This window comes from Lepidochelys kempii, chromosome 4 (genome assembly GCF_965140285.1).
Source record: "Lepidochelys kempii isolate rLepKem1 chromosome 4, rLepKem1.hap1, whole genome shotgun sequence".
In the NCBI taxonomy this organism is placed as follows: Eukaryota; Metazoa; Chordata; order Testudines; family Cheloniidae; genus Lepidochelys; species Lepidochelys kempii.
This window is the reverse complement of record NC_136383.1, coordinates 20,758,998-20,782,686: the sequence shown is the minus strand read 5'-3', so window position 1 is coordinate 20,782,686 and position 23,689 is coordinate 20,758,998. Positions and strand designations below refer to the sequence as shown.

At 40.4% G+C, this 23,689-nt stretch overlaps 1 protein-coding gene across 5 annotated transcripts in view; it reads right to left on the bottom strand.

The window, feature by feature from the left end:
• The window catches only part of CCSER1 (coiled-coil serine rich protein 1), a 1,061,474-nt gene that overhangs the window by 939,746 nt on the left and 98,039 nt on the right, over positions 1–23,689 (bottom strand). For all 5 annotated transcript variants that reach the window (XM_073340691.1, XM_073340694.1, XM_073340695.1 and 2 more), the window contains exons 2-3: positions 8,499–9,842; positions 4,777–4,964 (exon numbers count right to left, since the gene is read on the bottom strand). In XM_073340691.1, the coding sequence (XP_073196792.1) occupies positions 4,777–4,964; positions 8,499–9,798 (1,488 nt within the window). In that variant the 5' untranslated portion in view covers positions 9,799–9,842. The remainder of the gene's footprint in view (positions 1–4,776; positions 4,965–8,498; positions 9,843–23,689) is intronic.

Here is a 23,689-nt window from a genome sequence, read left to right as displayed (position 1 = left end):
AGAGCATAAGCTTTCGTGAGCTACAGCTCACTTCCTCAGATGCTGTAGCTCACGAAAGTTTATGCTCTAATAAATTGGTTAGTCTCTAAGGTGCCACAAGTACTCCTTTTCTTTTTGCGAATACAGACTAACACGGCTGTTACTCTGAAACCTTTCATGAGCAGAGGTTCTGTGGCAATACATAGCTCCTTACTTTAAACTGCACCAGTACCAAGTGTGCTCACTGAAAAGGTTCTGTCACGTTGCACTGGCTCATCAACATTAAAAGCTTCCAAAAGTAAATGTCTTTCCCTGCAATTTAAAATCTTATGTACTACCAACTATGTATTAGTAAGGTTTCAGAGTAGCAGCCGTGTTAGTCTGTATTCGCAAAAAGAAAAGGAGTACTTGTGGCACCTTAGAGACTAACCAATTTATTTGAGCATAAGCTTTCGTGAGCTACAGCTCACTTCAAAGGATTTCTTTTTATGTATTAGTAAATTCATGGTTTCTAATTCAGTATTTTATATATATATATATATGTGTGGGGATATTAAAATGGTGTAATATTGACATCTTGTGGCATAAGTCAGTCACTACATGAATCAATATTGCAAAAATAATGCTTATTCAAAACTCAGATTAGAAATACAAGTTTTATAATAGCCTGAGAGGTCAAGTTAAAACTTCTGATGTAGTACAGTTCATTATTTCAATCACAGAATAATTTAAACATTTGCATAAAATGAACTGTTTTGAAATTGTCTTATTGTCTTTTCCTTTACAGAGAAAAAAAATCTATTTTCTTTTACTATCCCACATTGTAATTCATTCTACCCTGGGGAGAGGGAGTAAGGCGGGGGAGGGGGGTGAAGGCGCACATGCCTACAATGTTCTGTATGATGCCAAGAAATTGCTATCTGTAGCTGTCATTTGACTCCACAGAGGAGAATAGAAAAGCAATGGTGCCATCATCAGGGAAGCACTCTCACAGGGAGTTAAAATTAGTGATATTTCTTTTCAAATCCATTTCTCCTTATTGGAATTTTCTCACTGCTTATTAATGTTTGCTGAAACAAATCCAAAGTGTCACAATATGAAATGACTTCGCAGAAGTGAGGAGAGGCCTATAACTGTTCATAAATATTTGTAAAATACTTTGGTATTCCTCAATAGAAGGGGAGAGGATTTTTAATTATTTTAACACTACTCTGTTTAATATCATCCATTTCTGGAACTTTTTGCCCCTCTTCTTTACTTGGAAAATATTAATTATTAAGATTAATTCTCTGTTGACATTCTTGGAACTGACGGTTAACCACTTGTGACAGGTATTCTGAAGAGCTCTTTCTTGGACTTCTAATGCTCAGCTGTGTATTATTGTGAACATGCACGTTTCTTGGCTTCCCCCACCCTTTCTTTTCTTCTTCTTTTTTCATTTTTTATATTCAGGCTTTTTAGCTGCCTCAGACTGTTCTTTATTTTTAGAGAGGGGAGGGGAGCATATTATACTAATGTTTGTGCTGCTAAGCATTATGTGAAGGGGGATTTTCATTTTGTGGTATTCTGCCTTCACAATGCATAAAACCACTGTACAACTGATCTGAACGCATTGGATATATGATTGTAGTAAATGAACAGAAAATGATCACTAATGAATTTGGAAAAAGAAAAGGAGTACTTGTGGCACCTTAGAGATTAACCAATTTATTTGAGCCTAAGCTTCGTGAGCTTTCACTCATCCAATGAAGTGAGCTGTAGCTCACGAAAGCTTAGGCTCAAATAAATTGGTTAGTCTCTAAGGTGCCACAAGTACGCCTTTTCTTTTTGCAAATACAGACTAACACAGCTGCTACTCTGAAACCAATGAATTTGGAGATCTTCTTGCTAAATACAAAAAGATTTGAATTTCCTATTCAAATAAAAAAATGCAACAACAAAACCCCACTTATTGTTTAGGGAGATGACACTAAGATGTTGCCACGCACATAGTGACATGGCTAAGAAAAAGACTCAAGTGAAATCTCACATTCAGAGATCAGCAACCTAGCCAACTACGTAACTGAAAAGAAGATCTGTTTAATGACTTGGTCCTGATCCTGCAAATCACTATGCACGTGCTTAATTTTACTCACATGCATACTTCCACTTCAATGAGAGGAAAGTTAAGCATGTCCTTAAGTGTTTGAAGGACTGGCTCCTCAGTCAGCAAGCTCTATAATTTGTCTGTAAAGCACTAGGCACACTTACGGTGATGTATAAAAACATTTTCAATTCAAGGATGTCCTCTTTGAAAAATCAGATTTATTTATTGCTTTTTGAATGCAAACTACCCAGGATAAGTGACAGACATGCTGTAGCTATTCTCTTTAAATTACACAGAAATCACTTCAGCTATCGAGACATTCAGCACTCTACTGTATTTCTCTAGGTGAAGTATTTCACTGGTGGGCATTAGTTGCCTTTTCCTATAGATATAGGTCTTGCATTTCTATATTGCATCATTTGTACAAACTGACAGCATCCTAGAAAGGGTAATAGGGAGACATGCAGAAAATGTTTGGCTTTGTTGTTGTTGTTTATTTGCCTAGTGCTCTTTCAGATGCTATAAAATAAATGAAGTAATAATGACTCAAAACAGTTGGTGACTGCTACAGAGGAGAAAAAAAGACACACACATACGCACAGAAAAGTTCTTGATGTTCTTATATGTCAAGTTTAGCTAATAAATGTTGCATAGGCTATACAAAGCGTGTGTAGAGGCAAGCACTCATGTGAGAGTCAGATAACCCAACTGTTCTTTCTATTTTCTCTGTCAAGCACTCAGGAGGACCCCAGCCACACACACACAAAACAGAAAACCTTAAACTGTGCAGAGCTCAGCAGCAAATAAGGTTACCTTCAATGCTGACATAGCACACAACTGTTCCCTCATTTTCAAATGGCAAATTCAGTTTGCTAGCCAGATGAGACAGACTGTGACACTGTACCAGTCTTTGGGTGCCCCCAGGTGGAGTGCCTAAAGATCAGCATTACCTTCTGTCTCAGCAATGTCCTTAGGAGAAGTCCTGCTGAGACAGACAATCCTCTGTTGTTCCAGAAGTTAATTATCAAACAGGGCTCAGGGTCAGCTCTGGGAGACACTCCCAGCTGGAGGTTAATTTAGTGCAGCTCAGAAGGAAGAGAATCAAGGGAGTTGGGTTAAGCAGAAGCCAGAAAGCTGTGGGGAATCACAGAAGTTGCCCTCGATGGTTTGCTCTATTTGTTGCATTGCTGAGATTATGGTTTGTAAACTATGTGGAAGGAACGTGCAGCTAGAGTCCTTTTACATGTTGGTGTCAATCCACAGCCCTGCCAAAAAAAATCCTGATAGTCTGGTAATCTTTGTAGAAATCCCCACCGGGGCCCTAACTCTACCTGCAGTGTAGTGGTCATTGTGAGTATGCTTTTCCTCTTTTATGTCCAGGATTACTGAGGGACATGTGCAGAAATTATGAGTAGGATGGAGAATCTTGGAGTTGCTTTCTCACATACTCTTCATGGCAAGTTGTGTTTCAGATATTTGTATGGGCTAAATCCTTATTTAACCCTTCACAATCTCACAACAAAAAGGAGTACTTGTGGCACCTTAGAGACTAACCAATTTATTTGAGCCTAAGCTTTCGTGAGCTTTCACTCATCCGATGAAGTGAGCTGTAGCTCATTTCATCGGTGTAGCTCACGAAAGCTTAGGCTCAAATAAATTGGTTAGTCTCTAAGGTGCCACTAGTACTCCTTTTCTTTTTGCGAACACAGACTAACACAGCTGCTCCTCTGAAATCTCACAACAGCAACCCATCTGACCACAAGACTTATTTAGTTATTTCCTCTACCAACCAGAACTTGTCCATTGCTTGCAACTTGTTCAGCATGCAGCAGCATCTTCTACACTTCCCCTTATTGTCTTGAGGAAGCACGAGAGCACATTACACTCACCTTAAGTTCTTTACCCGCACTGCCTACAAGAAGGCAGACAACTTTAAAAGTCAACAGGCTCCTTATACTGTCCCTTCACCTCAAAGCAGGCTTCAAAAAGTAATCTTCTATAATGGCTGTTGAAAACAAGTGTGCTGTCTACTTCCCCAATCCTGAAGTGGGGGAGGAGAGGCTCTCAAAAAAAAGATTATCTGTCGTGAGTTTGGAGAATTTTTTTCCCCGCCACTGGTTTGTGTATGGAAGGGGAGCATTTAGCCCTTTGAAATTAGCCTTGCCTTGTTATATGTGATTTACTTTCCATATGACTATGGCCTGATTCTCCATTGAGTTACATTAGGTGTATGTCAGTGTGACTCCTTGAGGTAAGAGTCACACCAGCAGGAAACTGCTGAAGAATCAGGCCCAATAAACTACAATTACAAATACTGCACTACATTTACCCACTTGCAGTATTTGAACTTATTTCCTTTTTTAATACTAAGCATTTGGTAATCATAAGTTTTCCAGAAGTTCCCACCTGAAATTCCCAGCCAATCGAAAATTACATAATGACTGCAAAAAAAACCCAACAACAACCCACAACAGAAAGTTACACAGACTTCTGAAATACTTGGTGTTGACTACAACCAGAGGTTTTGTTCTGAAAAGTATCTTATAGTTTTCAGTGTTGTATTGTACTGTATATCCCTGCACTGGATAAGGCTTTATATTCCTATACAGTTGTTGTGTTCTATCGTACTTAGAATAGTCATTAGAAGCCAAAAGGATCAGTACAGAAATGAAAGCCATTGCAAAAATGTGTATCTGTAAGAATGCACTCACCAGGCTGTTCATTTTTGAAGATGATGAGCCTGCTCTCTGCTTCCGCAAGCTATGAAGATCTTCTGTGTTTCCGTCCTTTGGTTTTAAGATCATCCTGCTGCTTCCAGCATTGCCTTCTGAAGAGGATCTCAGGCGCTTCTCTATGACTCTGCCTTCTCGGTAAGGGCTGAAGCTACTGGCAAGATTAACTATAATAGAGAAGAAATCAGTATTTACATGCAGCTATTTACAAAAATATTTTCTTTGGAAAAAAGTCACATTGCTTCAAACACTTATGCTGAGTGGCAGCTATTCAACTATTTACTATAGAGCTGTACTGTTTGTCTGTACCTGTAAGTATGCAAAATTGTCAGGCCAAGACTAGGCCACCAGCCTACGAGGCTTTACCCAAGGGTCTAGTTCTGTATGTCCAGCCAGTGGAACAGTCCACAATTTCCCAAGGTGCAGAAGTCCCTTCACCCCTTCTCTGTTTAATTCTTAGCATGTTAGGGCACTGCTGTGCTCAACTGCTGCACGCCCCCGCCTCCCCCTCTGCAGGAACTATTACCAGTTAATCCACTGGTGCAGAGAACCTAACTGGCTTCCACTGTTCTCCAGGGCAGGCTCGGGTGTCAACAGTCCACAGCCCCCAGCAGGCTTCTAAGGGTTCCAGGCAAACATGACTTGTAATGTCACGCCCTACACACTTGCCTGCATGGTGGGAAGGCACTCGTTTCAGGACTGGAGCTTCATTTAATAGCACTGCATGAGGCCTAGACATTCTGGGCTGGGCCTCCACCCTACTTTCCCACTTCTGCTCCACACCTGTCCAAACCAAAGCAAGATAACCTGGCACCCACCTTCATCTGTTCTGCCGCTGGGAAACTGAATCCCAGCTCCCAGCCCCAGATAAATGAATATGTTGGGTAGGAGGAGAAGGATTAGATTTTCAGGCATGTGGAAGCAGGGGAGGGATTTTAAAGATGGGAGAAGCACAATAGCACAGAAAACCTTGTGGTTCTATCAAACTCTCCCTCCTTTTCTTATTGCAGAATGGGCTGATGTTAGTCCAAGATTTTTTTTTAATATATCTTTGTTAATATGTAAGTATATACACTTGCCATATTGGATCATGCAATCAATTTGTAGTCTAGTCTGATACTCCATCTACAACAAAGCATTACAAGTAAAATGATGAATGCCAAGCAAAACACATTTCCTTTGAATTTTGTTTAATCCACATACATGTTTTGTATTGATCTTAGATTTTACAAGTACTGTTCTAGAGGGACACAGTGAACACTAAAAAAAAAATCACACATTACTGTTTTTACCTCCTCACGTAATACACACAATGTAAAATTACTGTATTTGAAATATGTTTCTCTATTTGTCCCATTTAATGTGTATATTTGACAGCATCCTGCACATAGTTAGTTTCACTTTTTCCCTTGAATAGTCAGCCAATTTCTTATTTTAAATGAGTTTTTCATTTCACACCAACAAAGGAAGAGAAATAACTTTTTTTTTTTTACTGTTGTTTTTCAACAGGAAAGTGAGATGGTAAAATCACAACAACAAAAAGACAAAAGTCTTCATTGCAGCGTTAGCTCATGGTATAACTTGAGTGCTGCCCCTAACGTAACTCCTTTGCACACACATAAATCTCCGGCTTGGTTTAAGCCGTGCTTTAAACTCACCTGTCATGGAGTATGCGGGTGGAAGCTCAAGTGCTGCTGGCACTGGTGCGAGTGCTCCACTGAGGACTCAGTTACTCTGTGCTACTCATACAAACTATCTGGGCAACTCAAGTATTGTTTGGCAGTGTGACCTCTCTCCTCGAGCGAAGCTAACTCGAGAGGAGTTAACTTGGGCTAACACTGCAGTGAAGACAAGCTCAATGAGACACAGGACAGAAGTAGTACCTAGAAGTTTTTAAATCATCTATGTAAACTGACTAGACTACCAAACTGAAGATGTGCCCTCCGACAAAAACTAGTCTGTTGCCTATTTTAGGCTGACAATGTCATTCATCTGATAACTATCATCATACAGTGCCTGAGGTTCCAAAGTGCTGGAACATGTGCAGAAATTCCTATACACCAGGGATAGCCAAAAGGCAGACCATGGGCCAAATCCGGACCATCAGGTGCTTTTGAATGGGCCCCAAAATATCTTTTTATTTACTTATCATTATTGTTATTTTTTATTATATTTTTCTGGAGTCTGGACCTTGACTATACCTTGACCAAGAAATCTGGACTTTGACAAAAAATAATGGACTAACCCTGCTATGCACAAACCCAATTTGCATACACAGTTAAGTGCCCAAGCTAATAGGTATTTGTGCACTCCTAGGAAATGGCATGCAGTCTTTTGAAAATTTTAACAATACATACAACAAATGCAGTTTTGCCAAGTCTCTCGAATTTCCTGTGAATAACGTGACTTTGGCTCATGCTGCAAGCAGTCTCATGATGATGCAGCCTTCATGTTACTTTGGGAAAGCAAAACATGGGCACAATATATCCCCATGCATGCCCTGGAGTCTAGAGAATGGTGTATTTAACTGCAGGACCAGAGACTATACATTCTAAACCGAGATTTTCCACTGATGGCTGTTAATATTTCTGGTACTTCACAATCCTGATTATGAGCCAGTCTCATACGCCAACCTTGGAGGGTAATTATTATTCACCTATTTCACCAATAAGGTAACTGAAAGCTTGCACAAGGTCACTTTAGGCAGAGAAGGCAATATAATTGAAGCCTTTAACAAAAGCAAGTCTTAGCCATTTTATTTCACAATCTTTCAAAATATGGAGTCTTTCAATATGCAAAATTAGGCACTTCTGTAACTCACACTAACACAATGCGGCCCCATGTCACTCTCTCACAGTTAGACTACACTTATGGTGCATCTATACTGGAACAAAACACCTGCACTTGGCCCGGGTCAGCTGATTGGCCCGGTTCAGGCTGTGGGGCTAAAAATTGCAGCATAGACATTTGGGCTCAGGCTGGAGCCCAGGTTCTTAAACGTGGTGAGAACGGTTGGTCTCAGAGTCTGAACGTCTACATTGCGATTTTTAGCCTTGCAGGCCAAGCCCCGCAAGCCTCAATCAGTTGAACCAGGCTCTGAGACTCGGTGCCCCAGGTTTTTTTACTGCAGTGTAAACATACCCCTAGAGCTGTTGACTCTGCTATACTTCATCCTAAAAGATGTGATTCTTCAGCTCAAGTACCACACGGTCATGCTTTTACAGTCAGTGATCTGCGGTTCCTTGCCTCCAGATGACCCAAACAGGGGCACTGTTACATTTGGCTATGCCATTTGCAACGACTAGACCACTGCCTGCTCCCACAGCCAGGAACAGAAACCACGAATCCTGATGAACTAGTGTTCTATGGCTGTCTCCAGTATTGCCAACCTCAACAGATCAAAAATCATAAGACCCCCCAGACACGTCTCCCAAAATCAAGAGATTCATTGGCCAAAATTACTTTACTCATAAATTTGCAAGAGTTGGCAACTCTATCATCATCACACACATTGAGAGTGGACCGAGTAAGCTAAAAATCAGAAGACAGATAAAAAACATGTATTTAATCTTTCAAAAACAAAAGCACAAGTTTGGCTCTTTTTTACTTTTTGGGTTAACAATACTGCAAATGTGTAAAGCTATTTTACAATTTTGAACACCTTTTTCAAGAGAATCAAGGCAAAAATCCACATGACCTACCTTTAGAGTGATGTGTTTTAAAGGATCGGGATTCAAAGGAGGAGGGAATAATCTTCGATTCTGTTACAGGAATTGTTTCTCTAATGCACTCAGATAACGTTATTTCATGTTGGTCCCCACATAATCCACTTGCCTTTGGAGAGCATTCCACCGTTTTTTCTCCATGATGTAACGCACAAGTTTTTAACTGTGCATCTGCTGAGTTAATTTCTCCTATGTGCCCAGCTTCTTTAACAGGAAGTTCAGTGGCTTGCAATAATACTTGTGTTTGATTAGCAGCAGTATTTTTAGGTAAGGTATTTGATTCTGTACTACAAAAGCTTGTATGATTCACAGGAGATATAACAGCAGACAGGGAAGTACTTTCGACATGATCTATTTTCCTCACATAAGCAACAACAGGACTGAGGAAAATTTGAGAGGTAGAGGTATTATTGTCAAAGTTCTCTGTGTGTGGTGCCGTGTTTCCACTACTGGGCACCACGTCAACTTCTGAGAAAGACTCTTCGGTCAAGGTTAAAAATTCTGAAGGGGTCTGGACTGTGGTGAGGTCTGCAGAAAGTTGTGGTGATTGCAATGAACTTCCTGCACATTCTGTTATCTCAGCAGAACATGATGGAGAGGATTTTACTGTTACAGGGTCGCTTTCAACATATGGTTTAATCTCCAACAAGCATCCAGACTGTTGTACACAGGAAACTGACTGGCTCTGGGGGACTGGCTTTGAAAACCTGTAGTGTGATGAGAAAGATTTCGGGAGAAGTTTCCGTGAGGATTCCTTAATAGATTGTCTACTTTGCTCCTCTATAAAGCCAGAGTCATCGCCCTCATTTTTTCCAGAACGTATGCAATTTATAAAGACATTCTTATTAGTTGATGGCTCTTTCCCCTTTTCAAAGTCCTCCGTCAAAGATCTTGTTATCTTCTTGCTCCGTGAACTGCCAAAACCAACTGAATGCCTTCCTCTGCTTTTAACATGTTCTTCCAAGCTCGGTTTTTGGAAATTGTTGAGAGTTGACTGAACACCATTTGAAATACTTACATTCTGGCTTGCCAATTCAGACTTCTGTTCACTCCCCTTCTTGTTGTGGAAGCTGATGGAAGGAGTGCGGAATATGCTCCTTCGCTTGCCTGTACTACCTGAGCTTGAGTTGGTGCTGGAGGGAGAGGAGCTATGAACACCGACAGTATTAATGGAGGAGGGTGAGGAAGGAAGTGAGTCATGTCTTCGACTAATACTTCTCCTGAATATTGGCAGTCGAGACACAAGAGTCGAACGTCTTGATCCTGAGTCCCCCATCAGGACCTGAAGTGTTCGGGACTCTAGACAGCCAAGACACCAATCTGGGGTGAGGAGGGAAAAAAAAGATATGTTTTATTACGTCAACCTAAATCTTTGGGCAGGCACATTTTTAAATCAATCTGAAGATATGAAAATGTGAATGACATTTTTTATTATAAAAGTCCATTTTAAATACAACTGGAAGTTGATGCATTTATTTTATTCATGGCACTTAGACTAACAATATACAGTTCAACATGCAGTTCTGAAACTCTGGCAATCGAGCAAAAGATTAGGATAAATAGTATCAAATAAATAGTATCAATAGTATCCTGAAGGACGACCCATCACTCTCACAAATCCTTGCCTACAGACAGCTCCTCAACCTGAAGCAAATACTCACAAGCAACCACACAATAGAACCACTAACCCAGGAACCTATCCTTGCAACAAAGCCCGTTGCCAACTGTGTCCACATATCTATTCAGGGGACACCATCATAGGGCCTAATCACATCAGCCACACTATCAGAGGCTCGTTCACCTGCACATCTACCAATGTGATAGATGCCATCATGGGCCAGCAATGCCCCTCTGCCACGTACATTGGCCAAACTGGACAGTCTCTACGTAAAAGAATAAATGGACACAAATCAGACGTCAAGAATTATAACATTCATAAACCAGTCGGAGAACACTTCAATCTCTCTGGTCACTCGATTACAGACCTAAAGGTCGCAATATTACAACAAAAAGACTTCAGAAACAGACTCCAACAAGAGACTGCTGAATTGGAATTAATTTGCAAACTGGAGACAATTAACTTAGGCTTGAATAGAGACTGGGAGTGGATGTGTCATTACACAAAGTAAAACTATTTCCCCACGTTTATTTCCTCCCCACCCCCACCGCTCCTCAGACGTTCCTGTTAACTGCTGGAAATGGCCCACCTTGATTATCACTACAAAAGGTTTTCTCGCCACCCCCCCCCCCGCTCTCCTGCAGGTAATAGCTCATCTTGATCACTCTCCTTACAGTGTGTATGATAACACCTATTTTTTCATGTTCTGTGTGTATACAAATCTCCTCACTGTATTTTCCACTGAACGCATCCGATGAAGTGAGCTGTAGCTCACGAAAGCTTATGCTCAAATAAATTGGTTAGTCTCTAAGGTGCCACTAGTACTCCTTTTCTTTTTGCGAATACAGACTAACACGGCTGTTACTCTGAAAAGTATCAAATACCGTAGATATTTTTTAATACTCTGCCCAAACATTATTTGTTCCTATCACTTTTGCACCATGTCTACTTCTAGATTATAAACTCTCTGGGAAAAGGATCATGTCTTCTCTGTGGTCTATGAGGGGGCCAAGCATTCTTTTGGCCACCTACAATCTGTAATTTTCAATGGAAACAAAAGAAGTTAAGTGCCCAGTTCACACTAAAGTTCAGTGCGGACTTGGTGCCTAATTCCCTTGGGTTCCTTTGAAAATGAAGGCAAAACTACACCAACTATAAGCTATATGAATAATCTCACAGGAGGGGAAACACCAGATCTCGAGTCAAACAACTTCACGCTCTAACATTACATTCTTCCTAGGCCCTTTTCTAGTCTAGTTTTGTATGGTTAAATATTTATGATTATATTTCTGCATTTATATTCTACAGATTTCCTTTTAATGTTTTACTGAACTCACTTTTGCAAATTACCATTCGACTTTATATTAAATTACCTTCAAAATTAATAAAAACAATTTTAAGCCAAAAGTGACACCCTGCGATTTTTAGAAATATCTCTGACCTAATGAACAGAAGCAGATCCCGATCAGGAAAGCAGCTGGACTTCAGGAAAATGCAGCTGCAATATAAATATAGGAAGCGTTGTACTATGGATCAGATCCACAAACAGAAAAATAGTGACACAGGTCACATGGCTATAAGAACAAGCAAGGCTGTAGATCTGACTTTTAGATGAGACTTCAGCTGGAGTTAGGAGCATTCAGCAGCTTTTTAAAAACTCAGGCAATGTATCTTAATTGTTCTCCATGTCCACTGAGGGAAGGACAAGAACTAATGGGATTAGTCTGCAGCAAGGCTGATTTAGTTTAGATATTAGAAGAAACTTTCTAACTTGAAGGGTAATAAGTTCTGGAATACGCTTCCCAGAAAGGTTGTGGAATACGCATCGTTGCGGGGTTTTAAGAACAAGTTGGACAAACACCTATCAGGGATGGTCTACATTTACTTGGTCCTGCCTCAGCACAGAGGGCTGCACTTGATGGCCACTTGAGGTGCCTTCCAGCTCTACATTTCTATGATCCATACAAATTTCTAGATCAAACTGGAAGAAAAAAAGTAAGGAAGTAAAATTAATTATATTGCCCAAATGCCCTAAAGAAATGCAGTGAGAAGAAAACACATTAAGTGAATAGGCATGAGCAACATGAAAAAAAAATCAAGGAATAGCAAAACTAAACCAGAAAAAGGTATGTCATACAATAGAAAGAGAATGAATAACAACAAAATAAGTTCATGGAATCTTCTTTGATGACTAGTCTTTGTATTATACTTTCTGCTCCAGCAGAAAAGAGTTGGTAAGGTCACAGTCTGTGTGTGTACACCTAAGCAGACACAATATCAGGATTCACAAAGACCAGAAATCAATAAAGCAATTTTGAAGTTTAAGATGAAAGCCGCATCCTAGGAATGATAGCTAATCTCTCTTCTTTCTTTTTTTTAAAATTACATTTGATGACAACATAAGAGTTTGAGGTGGATAGTACTGAGGTTTCAGCTAAAATCAAAACACAAATTTGAATATAATTCTTACTGGAGAGGATTAAGCTATTTTAAAAGGGCTACAGAAAATCAAATGCAAAAAAGTATTTTTGTACATTATTATATAGTATCACTTAAGGCCAGGTTACACTGTAGTGTTTCTGTTACTGAGTAAGAATGAGAGATACATAGGAAATTCAGAGATTATGCAGCTATTTGCTTATATTTGAAGTATTCACAGTAATTCACTCTGTCCTGCTTAACCACTTTGCATACTGTTGTCTTCTCCAGAAATACAGAGACAGTATCTAGAGAACAAAATGAGCTTATTTCTTCCAACTGACCTGTGCTCATTAGGCTCAGCTTTACCAGCTGGGCACAATAATTGATAACCATTGCTGGAGGCATTGTAATCTTTCATGGGGTCTATGCATGCTGTTCCTCCCCACCCCTTATAGGAAGAATACAGAAAGGCTGTCGACACTGATTTTTGCTCAGGATGGCAATAGAATTGCTGACATGTAAAATACAAACTAAATCATAACATACAGGTTTCCCAGACACACAGTGATTGACTACAGATCCAACTTCATAAACAATTTTACTACAGCTCTCCAACCAAACACACATTCTCTCTCTCACCCTCTCTCTGTCTCTAGTCTACATACACATATACTGTGGCCATATCGTTCCTCCATGCTGCCTTACAGCATGGCACAGAGTGTCAGTGGCTCTGCCTCTGTTTTCCTCCTGGTCTCCAGCTGACCCACCCATCCTCCTCCATTTTCCAACTCAAGATCACTTAGCCTTACAGCAAAGTCACGCCCGTTCCAACCTTTCCAAGGTACTCAAAGTCCAAACTAAAGGCACAAAAACACACTCTCTTCCACCCCTCCTGGGCTGAATCCTCAGCAGACTCTTCACTCCACCCAGGCTCTGCAAAGGAAGGAGAAAGTTAATGCTGATATGCCACCTGGACTGGTGCAAGCCTACGTCTGATAGAAGCAATCTTTCTCACTTCCCATCCCAGCCAGCCTACTCGCCCATGAGAGCTGAAAGTAGTCTATCCCTCCCAGCCAGGGACCAAGAAGCTGTGCTTTTCCTTTCGAGCTCCCCTTTTGAAGCCTGACATCTACTTCAGGTGTTGTGGGGTGAAGCCCTGGCAGCTCAACTCATTCCTGACTCATGTGGGGTTTGTACATCCCTAGGACAATGTATATTACATACAACATCCACTCATGGCACATCCCCGGCATAATTGCTGCCATCTCTCCTCATCCCCTCCCATTCTCCATTTATTGGAGGAGAGGTGGTATATTTGGAAAGCAACATTGATTAGTAGCTGCCTGGGGCCTGGTCACATGCTCTCAAATTTTGCTGTAGCAGTGAAGAGATGATTGGGCCAATAGGCTGCTGCTTGAGCTTGGACTTCTCCTGCCCCTAATGGCATTAGTGACTGCTGCAGGAGCAGGGGGAAAGGTGACCAAAACTGAAGATGCCAGTACACAGTGAAGGAGTGGTGTGGGTCAGAGCGCTTTCCCTGTTGCCCTCAGGGAAACTTCTCTGCCTTGTGTGCCCCCCCAGCTTTAGTAAACACTGCCTGAGATGAGATGCCAGGTGGGATATGGACATAAAATCTGTGTATAGCAGATTTTATCGTATACCTCGCGGTGCGGGAAGGAGGGGGAAAGAGATGAATTGCCAGGGAAAACTGAAAGAAACTAATTGTTTCCTTGGCTTTACTACTCTCAGACCAGGGAGGAACCTACCAAATAGAGTCCTTCTGGGAGACCCTCTGCTATTCCTAACCACGCTCGGTAAATAACTGAGAAATTGGAAGACCTGGAAGCTACCACTTTGCTTCAATTGTTTCCTGCTGTGAAAGAGTTGCAGGGAAAGGGGTTATTCCTTTGCCTCTAGGATGTTAAAAAATAATGCACTGGAATGGGTTACCTAGAGAGGTGGTGGAATCTCCATCCTTAGAAGTTTTAAGGCCCACCTTGACAAAGTCATGGCTGGGATGATTTAGTTGGTGTTGGTCCTGCTTTGAGCAGGGGGTTGGACTAGATGACCTCCTCAGGTCTCTTCCAACCCTAATCTTCTATGATTCTATGAATACCCCATCAGAAACTCTAATTGAAAGCAAAGAAATGGTGAGCATTAAGTAATAGTATATGAAAGCTAAATTAGCCAATCACTATCCCTAGTTTTGGCCAAAGAAATCAGTTTCACTGTAAGAGCACTGAACATTTAGAAAATAATAACAAGCATATACAGTTACTAGTTGTTTGTATCCTGAAACAGGCAGCTATAAAAAAAATAATATATAGCAAATGGAGGAAAGGGAAGTTGCTAGTAATGCATATAAATCAGAAGCTAGGAACTGTAGAAAAGTGGTAAGAGAAGCAAAGGGACACAAGGAGAAATCTATGGCCAGCAGAGCTAAGGATAATAAGAAGGAGGCTTTTTTTTGTTTGTTTTTTAAAAGTATATTAGGAACAAAATGAATCCTGACAATGGCATTGGTCCGTTACTTGATGGAAATTGCAAATTATCAATAATGCAGAAAAGACAGAAGTGTTAACAGTGACAGTAATTAATCATTGGAACATTTTATCAATGGTTTTACCAGAGATTCTCCACCACTGACGTTTTTTAAATCAAGATTGAATGTTTTTTTTCCAAAGAATCTGTTCTAGGAATTATTTTGGGGAAGTTCTATGGCCTGTTTAATACAGGAGGTCAGACTAGATGATCACAGTGGTCCATTCTGGCCTTGGAATCTATGAATCTACATTTAAACATTATTGGTTATAGTGATGATTTTACAGGTATCTGAAAGCAAATTTCAAATTGATTTCAGTTCACAGTCATGCTAAATTTTTTCTTGAATTTTGCTGTTTGTTCAGTGGGATTATGAGTTGCCACACATGTTCTACCATTAAAAAAAACGTGAGATAGTCTCTTTTATATTGGACACCTAATCTTCACTTTCAGCATAAATATTGGCATCTGCCATTTTACAACAAAGGAACTTGATGAAATACAATTCATGTACATACCTCTCCCACACCGAACAGCAGATTGTCCATATCAAATCCCCTCACCCCAAGTAACATTGCTCCTTGTGCAGCCCCAAAATACAGCAACTTAAAAGCTATTAAAGAAACACACACCACACAGAAAAGGTAACTTTGTCAGATAGTTTAAAGTGTATCGTGGAATTTCAGGTGTGTTCTAATGGGCTGCTTATCAGATAAACAAACCAGAATAATTCTAAGAGTCAGTCTTACAAATTCAAACTATGATCTGAATGTGAGGATTCATGCACTTTTTCTTTAAAACTTCAGTAAGAAGCCAGGCAGGTGAGGGGCTAGGGAAGAGTCTAGTCAGAAACTCTACAGAGGGGCAAATTAACTTTGAGAATACCGTCTTACTTTAAAAAACAAGTTCCTTGTTCGGAAGGAAAAGGAGAACTAATTCTTAACCATTACCACATCAAATTGGCAGCCCTGCAGTATTTTTTCTGCCTAGTATTCCACATGGGCGCAGGAGTCTGCCCACATAGAACAACTTGTTTGATCAGAGCTTAAACTAACTGGGACCCAAACTATGTGGTGTTTGTCATAGATTGTTTTTTAATTGTCCCTTAAAAAAAAACCAAAAAACGCACTAGGCTTTTTTCTTACATTTCAAAAGCTGTTTGTGTTTTACTAAAGACAATTTATTATGGAATCAACTCTAATCTCATTAATTCTATTGTTCTCAGAAAAATGTTAACGATACCCAAACTATTAATAAAAAGAAAAGGGGTACTCGTGGCACCTTAGAGACTAACAAATTTATTTGAGCATAAGCTTTCGTGAGCTACAGCTCACTTCATCGGATGCATCACGAAAGCTCATGCTCAAATAAATTTGTTAGTCTCTAAGGTGCCACAAGTCCTCCTTTTCTTTTTGCAGATACAGACTAACACGGCTGCTACTCTGCAAACTATTAATGTAACACATCTAATTCTTAACATTATTTTTAACGGTACTATTATGTATTGGTACAATTGAAGTGTATTTGTTAAACACATTAATTGCTGTGCTATGATTTTATAAAACTGATTTTGGACAACATTTTCAACAAAGCTTCCATGTTGCTGTTTTTAAGGTGCTATCAATATAGACAATAGAAACACATGCCAAAGAAAATACAAATAAAATATTTGAAAACCACATTGAATTTCAGAGCAGGATTATTGGGGGATTATCTAATTATCTGCTCTTCCTCATGCACTTGGATGGAGCTCAGAACTACATGGCCCTATGACAAAACCAGTGCAAATGCAAAGGAGAAAAAGTGAACAATAGGTTTTCCCTCTTAGAGAGGCAAAGTCAGTGAGGTAATTGCTTTTACTGGACCAATTTCTCTTTGTGAAAGAGAAAAGCTTTCAAGTTTACACAGAGCTCCCTGTAAGCTAAAAAGCCTGTCTCTCTTTCACCAACAGAAGATGGTGCAATAAAAGATATTACTTCACCTACCTTGTCTCTCACGTAATCTGGGACCAACGCAGCACTTATTATTCCAGCACACAGAGAGCCATAAGGACTCTACCCAACCAACCAATGGCTTGTCGACACAGGGCATTCGTCTGCACCAGAGGGATGTAAATTCCAGTGTTCACTAGCGTGTTGCACACTAACTGGCCCCTGTGGACGCTGTGGGCACACCCTAAAAGGTCCCTAGTGCACATTAAGGTAGTCCCAAAACAGTACTACATTAACGTGCAGCAGGGAATTTTTAGTGTGTGCCAGCAGAGTCTGCACAGGCTAGCTAATGTACAACACACTAATGAGCATTAGAATTTACAGCCCTCTGATGAAGACTAATGCACCATGTAGACAAGCCCTTATGTCCCAATCATGCAAACTGAGGTCTTGTCACATACAGAAGATGCACCAGTTTAATTTAATTTGGGGTTTAATTGGTCTAGTTAAATTGAAGTGTGTGAACACCAGTATAAATCAGACTTATTTTAGTTTAGTTTACATTAAGTCAACTCAGTCTTTATAATAACTATGATAACTATAATAACTATGACTGTCACTCAGAGTCGCTCTGGAACCTATTATGTCTGTTGAGTCAGTGTGAACCAACAGAAACAGCTACAAGCATGATTAAGAGCTCTTCTTGTTCAGCATATCACCAGGCTGAATCATTACTGGGATTCACAGTCTGCTACCATCCCATTTTTAAGTACTCAACCATTTTTACTTTATGAATTGCACCCATGCAGGAGCATGGGCTTTCAGCTACAGTAAGCCATTTAGCTATGCCATGCCAAGAGTCCTAGATCATTATGATAGCTAAGGTAACACAACCAATCGCCACCCTTACTCTACAGCTAATTTGCATGCAACAATTTCATTGGCTGTATGAGGAAGACTGCACAGATGGTGGATTACTTGACCCCACTGCCACAGTTCTTCAAAGCTACCCCACTAGCACACACAATAACTTCCAACGCAGAGCTGCTCACAACAGCGCATATACCCTCATTCACCAACTGCACAAGTCAACACAACTCTCCCAGGACTGTCACTCTGAAGCCTTGAATGTCTGTTGAGTCAGTGTGAAGTGTTGGACATAGCTACAAGCATGGTGGAGGGCTCTTTTGTTGTGAGAACCAGATGAAACATCCAAGTCTGAACCTCTGTGGAGGGTGTATGGATGTTTGTCATGTCCAACAATGCCATCAAGACATCATGTGTGTCCTCTTGTGGTTATACAGTCCAATCCATGAGAAGCAAGATCATGAAAAAGTAACCCACAGGAATGTGCAGGCTTCCACTGAAGACTCACCATGAAGCTTGGCCCTTTTTTTCTTCCATTTTTCATGTCTGTCTTCCTCAAAGTGTTTACAACCTTAGTTGATAGCTGCTATCCATTCACATCTGTCCATGGCTATGTCTTCAAAGTTATCAATGTTTTTGCTGCATGAGGTGAGAACCTGCTTAAGGATGTCTGAAGTGTTTTGGTTGACCACCCTTCCTGTGCTTTCCAAAAAGTGCTGGTAATAAGAAGCTCATGGTAATAATTGTGCTGGTAATAAGAAGCTCATGCTCAGCACGCTTGCTGAGTAGTAGACGACCAGTGCTATTCATTTTTCCAACTCCACTGCTCTTCATTACTTTTTCCAAGTTTCAGCTTGCCATAGAAAACCTTTTTAGGAAGTCTATCATTGTCTATTCTGATAACACAACCTGTCCATTTAAGCTCAGCTTTGATAATCATTGCCTTGGTGTTGGCTGTTTTTGCTCTTTCAAGGATGTTAGTATTTGAGAAGACAGTCTCACCAGTGGAATTTCAGAACAGAGTGGAGACAGAGCTTGTGAAGTTTTTCAAATTGCTTAATATGTCAACAGTAAAGTGTCCAGGTTTCACACCCATAAAAGGATGCTTTCCTTGTATATCATCAGTTTTGTTGACTGTTTCATAGTGTGCTGCTTAAATATCCTACGGTGAACTCTTCCAAAGGCCTGGTTTGCTTTTCGTATTGTATTTGATATTTCTTGATCCACGGAACCATCACTTGAGATGCTACTGCCAAGGTATGTAAAGTGACTGATACTCTTTAGTTCTATACCATTGATGGTGATGTCTAGCTCAGTGCTAATGCTTGATGCAGCCGGTTGGAAGAGGACTTCAGTTTTTTCCAGGCTGATGGGGAGTCCAAACTGTTCAATTGCCTCTGAACATCTGTCAAGGATAAGCTGTAAGTCACTTTCACTATGACTAAGTGAATATGAGTTCCTCAAGAACTTTTGTTTTTGAAGTAAGCCTTCGGAGACTAAAAAGTTTGCCATCATTTCAGTACCTTATGTCGATTCCCTTTTGAATGTCATATGTTGCGTAATTCAGAATGCCTGAAAAGAGGAGACCAAAAAAGGGAAGATGCCAGCACATGGCCTTTTTCACCCCATCAGATATAGGAAATGGTTTAAGAAGGCCGCCATCTGAGACTATTTGACTTCTCATGTCTTCAGGGAATTCACATGACGTTAACCAATTTGGTGGGGCAGCCAAACTTCTCTAGAATTTTCCAGAGACCATTCCTGCTCACAGTGTTGCACACTTTTTAGATCAAAGATGATAGCATACAATTCCATGTTTTTTGCCCCCAGTACATTTTTCCTGAACCTGTCTCACAATCAAAATTGTGTCTGTGGTGCTCTGACCGAATCTAAAGCCACACTGGATCTCTGGTAGAAAGTTCTTTGATACTGTTTTGACAAGCAAATTGAGCAAAATATGGGCAAAATTTTTACCACACATAGATAGCAGGGAGATACTCCGGTAGCTATCATAGTCAGATTTGTTGTCTTTATTTAACTACAGTTGCATCCTTGTAGTCCAAAGGAATTTTCTTTGCTTCCCCGATCATTAATCATTTAATGTAGTTCGTTCACAGTTTTGGGGCCTGCAAGTTTAAAGATTTCAGCTGGTATACGGTCTTTGCCTGGTCATTTTCCTGATTTTCTTTGTTAACTTTTTGCACTTCCTCAAAAGTAGCCAGCTGAGCCATTTCTTTGTAGACGGGGTAGTGTATCAGTTCTTTTAGCATCTGTGGGTTGACAATAGAGGAATGGTTAAGTAGCTCAGTGATGCCTCTCTTTTCCTCCATTAAGGTAAATCCATCTCAACTCATTAGTGGAGCTGATCCAGATTTCAAAGGACTATAAATGGACTTCAGGGAATCATAAAACATTCTTGTGTTGTTAGTATCAATATAATACTTCATTTCTTCTGCTTTCTTTTCCCACCAGTTATGCTGTGGGACACAATGCAGCCTTTGAATCTTGGCTTGCAGGTTGTTGAATTTCTCTCTCTTTGATGTTGATTCTTTGTCATTTTGCCAAGACATAAACACATCTTTCTTTTCCTTGAGCATCTTCTATGATTTCATCATCATTTTCATCAAACTAATCCTGGTCCCAACTTTGGTTTCTATCTACAGTGTCTTCTAAGTCTTGAACAACAGCAAATTTGAATATATTCCACTTTAGGAGTGCATTATGGGGTGATGTAATGCTATCCAATTTTTCCTCTATATTCTCCCTTCGTTTTGATGAAGAAACGAATACCTTTGCTATGTTCAGTTTAACCCGTTCAACATTATTTTGCAGAGGGGCAACAGCATGTAAATTAAAAACAGCTCTGATCTTCCGTTGGTCAGTCCAACAGTTTGCCCTTTGCATTGCTCTGATGATCTTCAAGTCACTGATGTTCCTTTGCCTGTAAAATGACCTAGGCAATCAGGTGCCAGTGCTTGGATCTCATATGCATCCAAGAGGTTTTATATTTATCAGCTTGTGTAAAGATTGCGCTGGTAATAAGCAGCTCATGCTCAGCACACTTGCTGAGTGGTAGGCGACCAGGTGCTCTTCATTTTTCCGACTCCACTGCTCTTCATTACTCCAGTACAAGCTCACTCTGTTTTCCAACCCTGCCATTAAAATTTCCCAGAAGCCTGAGTTTGTCTTCACTGGGTATAGATGCAATTATATCATCCAAATCAGAATAGAATTGATCTTTTGTTTCTTCTCTACTGTTCATGGTTGGAGCACAAGCAGCATGTTGCAGTTGCAAGGTGACCATGGATCAGAGAAGGCGGGAGTAACCGACACATGGGGTAACAGGTGGTTGTGCCTCCAATCGAGGGGCAGCTCTGTGAACAAACTTTGGGGAAAATGTACAAACAGCAACACGTCTCACTGCAACACATCACATGGAATCAAGAGCCCATTTTCAGCTTCTTCTCTTTTTAAACACAAGATTATGAATTACATCTGTTTGACAGCACAGGCTTTCTGCTATTAGTAAGTAAATATTTCCTAATTAACTTAAACTGACATATGCCTGTTTAAGCCAAGACAAGTACACACATAGCCTTTTGCACTGTTTAATTACATCAGTTTTACAGACTAAGTTAAACTAGTGCAACTTGCTGGCTAGCCCAGAATGACTATGTGCATGAGCAGCCCCCATTGAGCTCAGTAGGAGTACTGACATACACAAGCGTTTACAGAAGTAGACTGTACAACTTTAACTATTTAATTAAAAGGGGCAAAATGTTTTATTGTGCTTGGTATACTATCAAAAAGAACCCAAACACCAGACTTCCTCCTGTGAAAACCTAGTGCAGAGCGTATTCAACAAAGAACTGTATCTCTTGCTAGTGCTTTTAAACACCAGTAGATGGAGTACTGGATCTAATCTCTTTTTGCAGCTAAATACGGAAACACAACAGTCAGTGTCTTTTACGCTTATTATGCCTTTGGAATCAATTTTAGGATCTGGATTTATACAGAATATTTCACATCATCACAACTATGTTTACATACTAAAATTTGCAACATGCTCACTCTACTCTAAAGTTGCAGGATCAGGGCTTAGGTCCATAACATCTGTCGTGCTTGCAACTTATTACTTATACCCACACTAGCTCCTAGAAACCAGGGACACGTCGTTCTGGGCACTGTACACAAAGAGACAGTCCCTGCCCCAGATTCAGTAATGTACCTGAGCATGCTGGCCATTTTTTTTAAAACAAAAATAATAGTTCCTCCAAATATTAAAAGGCTTAATAATTTTAACAACAACAGATGGTCTCATTAACAACTGACTTTGTCATACATCGTTGGAGGTATCAGTAAAGTGAAATTACTTTACACCTACTGGATAGATTCACTAATTGTAAAAGGCAATTGCTGTAACTGAGAATTTGTTGTTTTGTTTGCCAGTGAGAAGAGTGAGATTCCCTCCCAGTAGAAAAGCTTTCTTTCTTTTTGGTTGTGAACACCAGCTGTACTTTTTCTTTTTTTTTTTTAATGGAAGGTACAATATATAAAAAAGCTCATGAATTTCAGTCATGTGGAATAGTGGCAACCAGGACATTCTTCTCTACACTGAAATTGTTTAAACTATTCTCACAATAGGATTATCTGGAGTTTAATTTGTTTACTCTTTATACTTGCACTTCTACAGAAGAGTCGTGTACTCAATACAGGCTGCCAGGCAGGCAGACACACACAGAGGTAGATATGCATGCATATGTGCATACACTGAAAACTGTTTTTGCAAAATACATTTTGCTCATTTGAAAAGCAAAAAGACACTGAACCCCAGCTCCCCAGTTTCTAAAGACATGAAGGTGACATTTCCTTCAGTCTTCTTCCTTTCCAAGGCACTCAGAATTTCACCTTCTGCTTCTTTCTCCTCTTGAGCACCTCCCGCTCCCTAGACAGACCACTTGCTTTTCTCATGACCCTCCCCCTTTTTCTCCTCTTGCTAGTAACAGTGTCTTCTTTAGTGCCACTCCCAATCCCCAGATCAGACACCCTGCTAATTTACAGGAAACTGCTGCCCATTTGCTGTTTTAAAAAATCAGTATACCTGCACAGTCCACGCAACATTTCAGCTGGAGTGACCATACTCTCAGACTGTGTGTACTGTACTGTATTTTAACTTGTGCAGTTAGTCTAAGTTCTATAGGAAAGGGACCTGTTATTTGCTCATCGCATTTCACCCATTGTATGTTGCTCACAGACTTTAAGGCCAGAAGGGACCATCGTGACAATCTAGTCTGACCTCCTGCACATTGCAGGACACAGCACCTCACCCATCTTCTCCTGTAATAGACCACCTAACCTCTGGCTGAGTTACTGAAGCCCTTAAATCATGATTTAAAGACTTCAAGCTACAGAGAATCCACCATTTACTCTAGTTCAAATCAGCAAGTGACCCATGCCCCATGCTGCAGAGGGAGGCAACTCTGCCAATCTGAACTGGGGGAAAATTCCTTCCCAACCTCAGATAAGGCAATCAGTTAGACTCTGAAGCATGTGGGGAAGACTCACCCGCCAGATACCTGGAAAATTATTCACTGCAGTAACTCAGAGTCCTCTCCATCTAGTGTCCCACCAGTGGCCTTTGGAGATATTTGCTGCTAGCAGTTGCGGATGGGCCATATGCCAGAAGGCAATCTCATTTTACCATCCCCTCCATAAACGTATCAAGCTCAGTCTTGAAAAAAGTTAGGTTTTTTTTGCACCCACTGCTCCAGAGGCTGTTCCAGAACTTT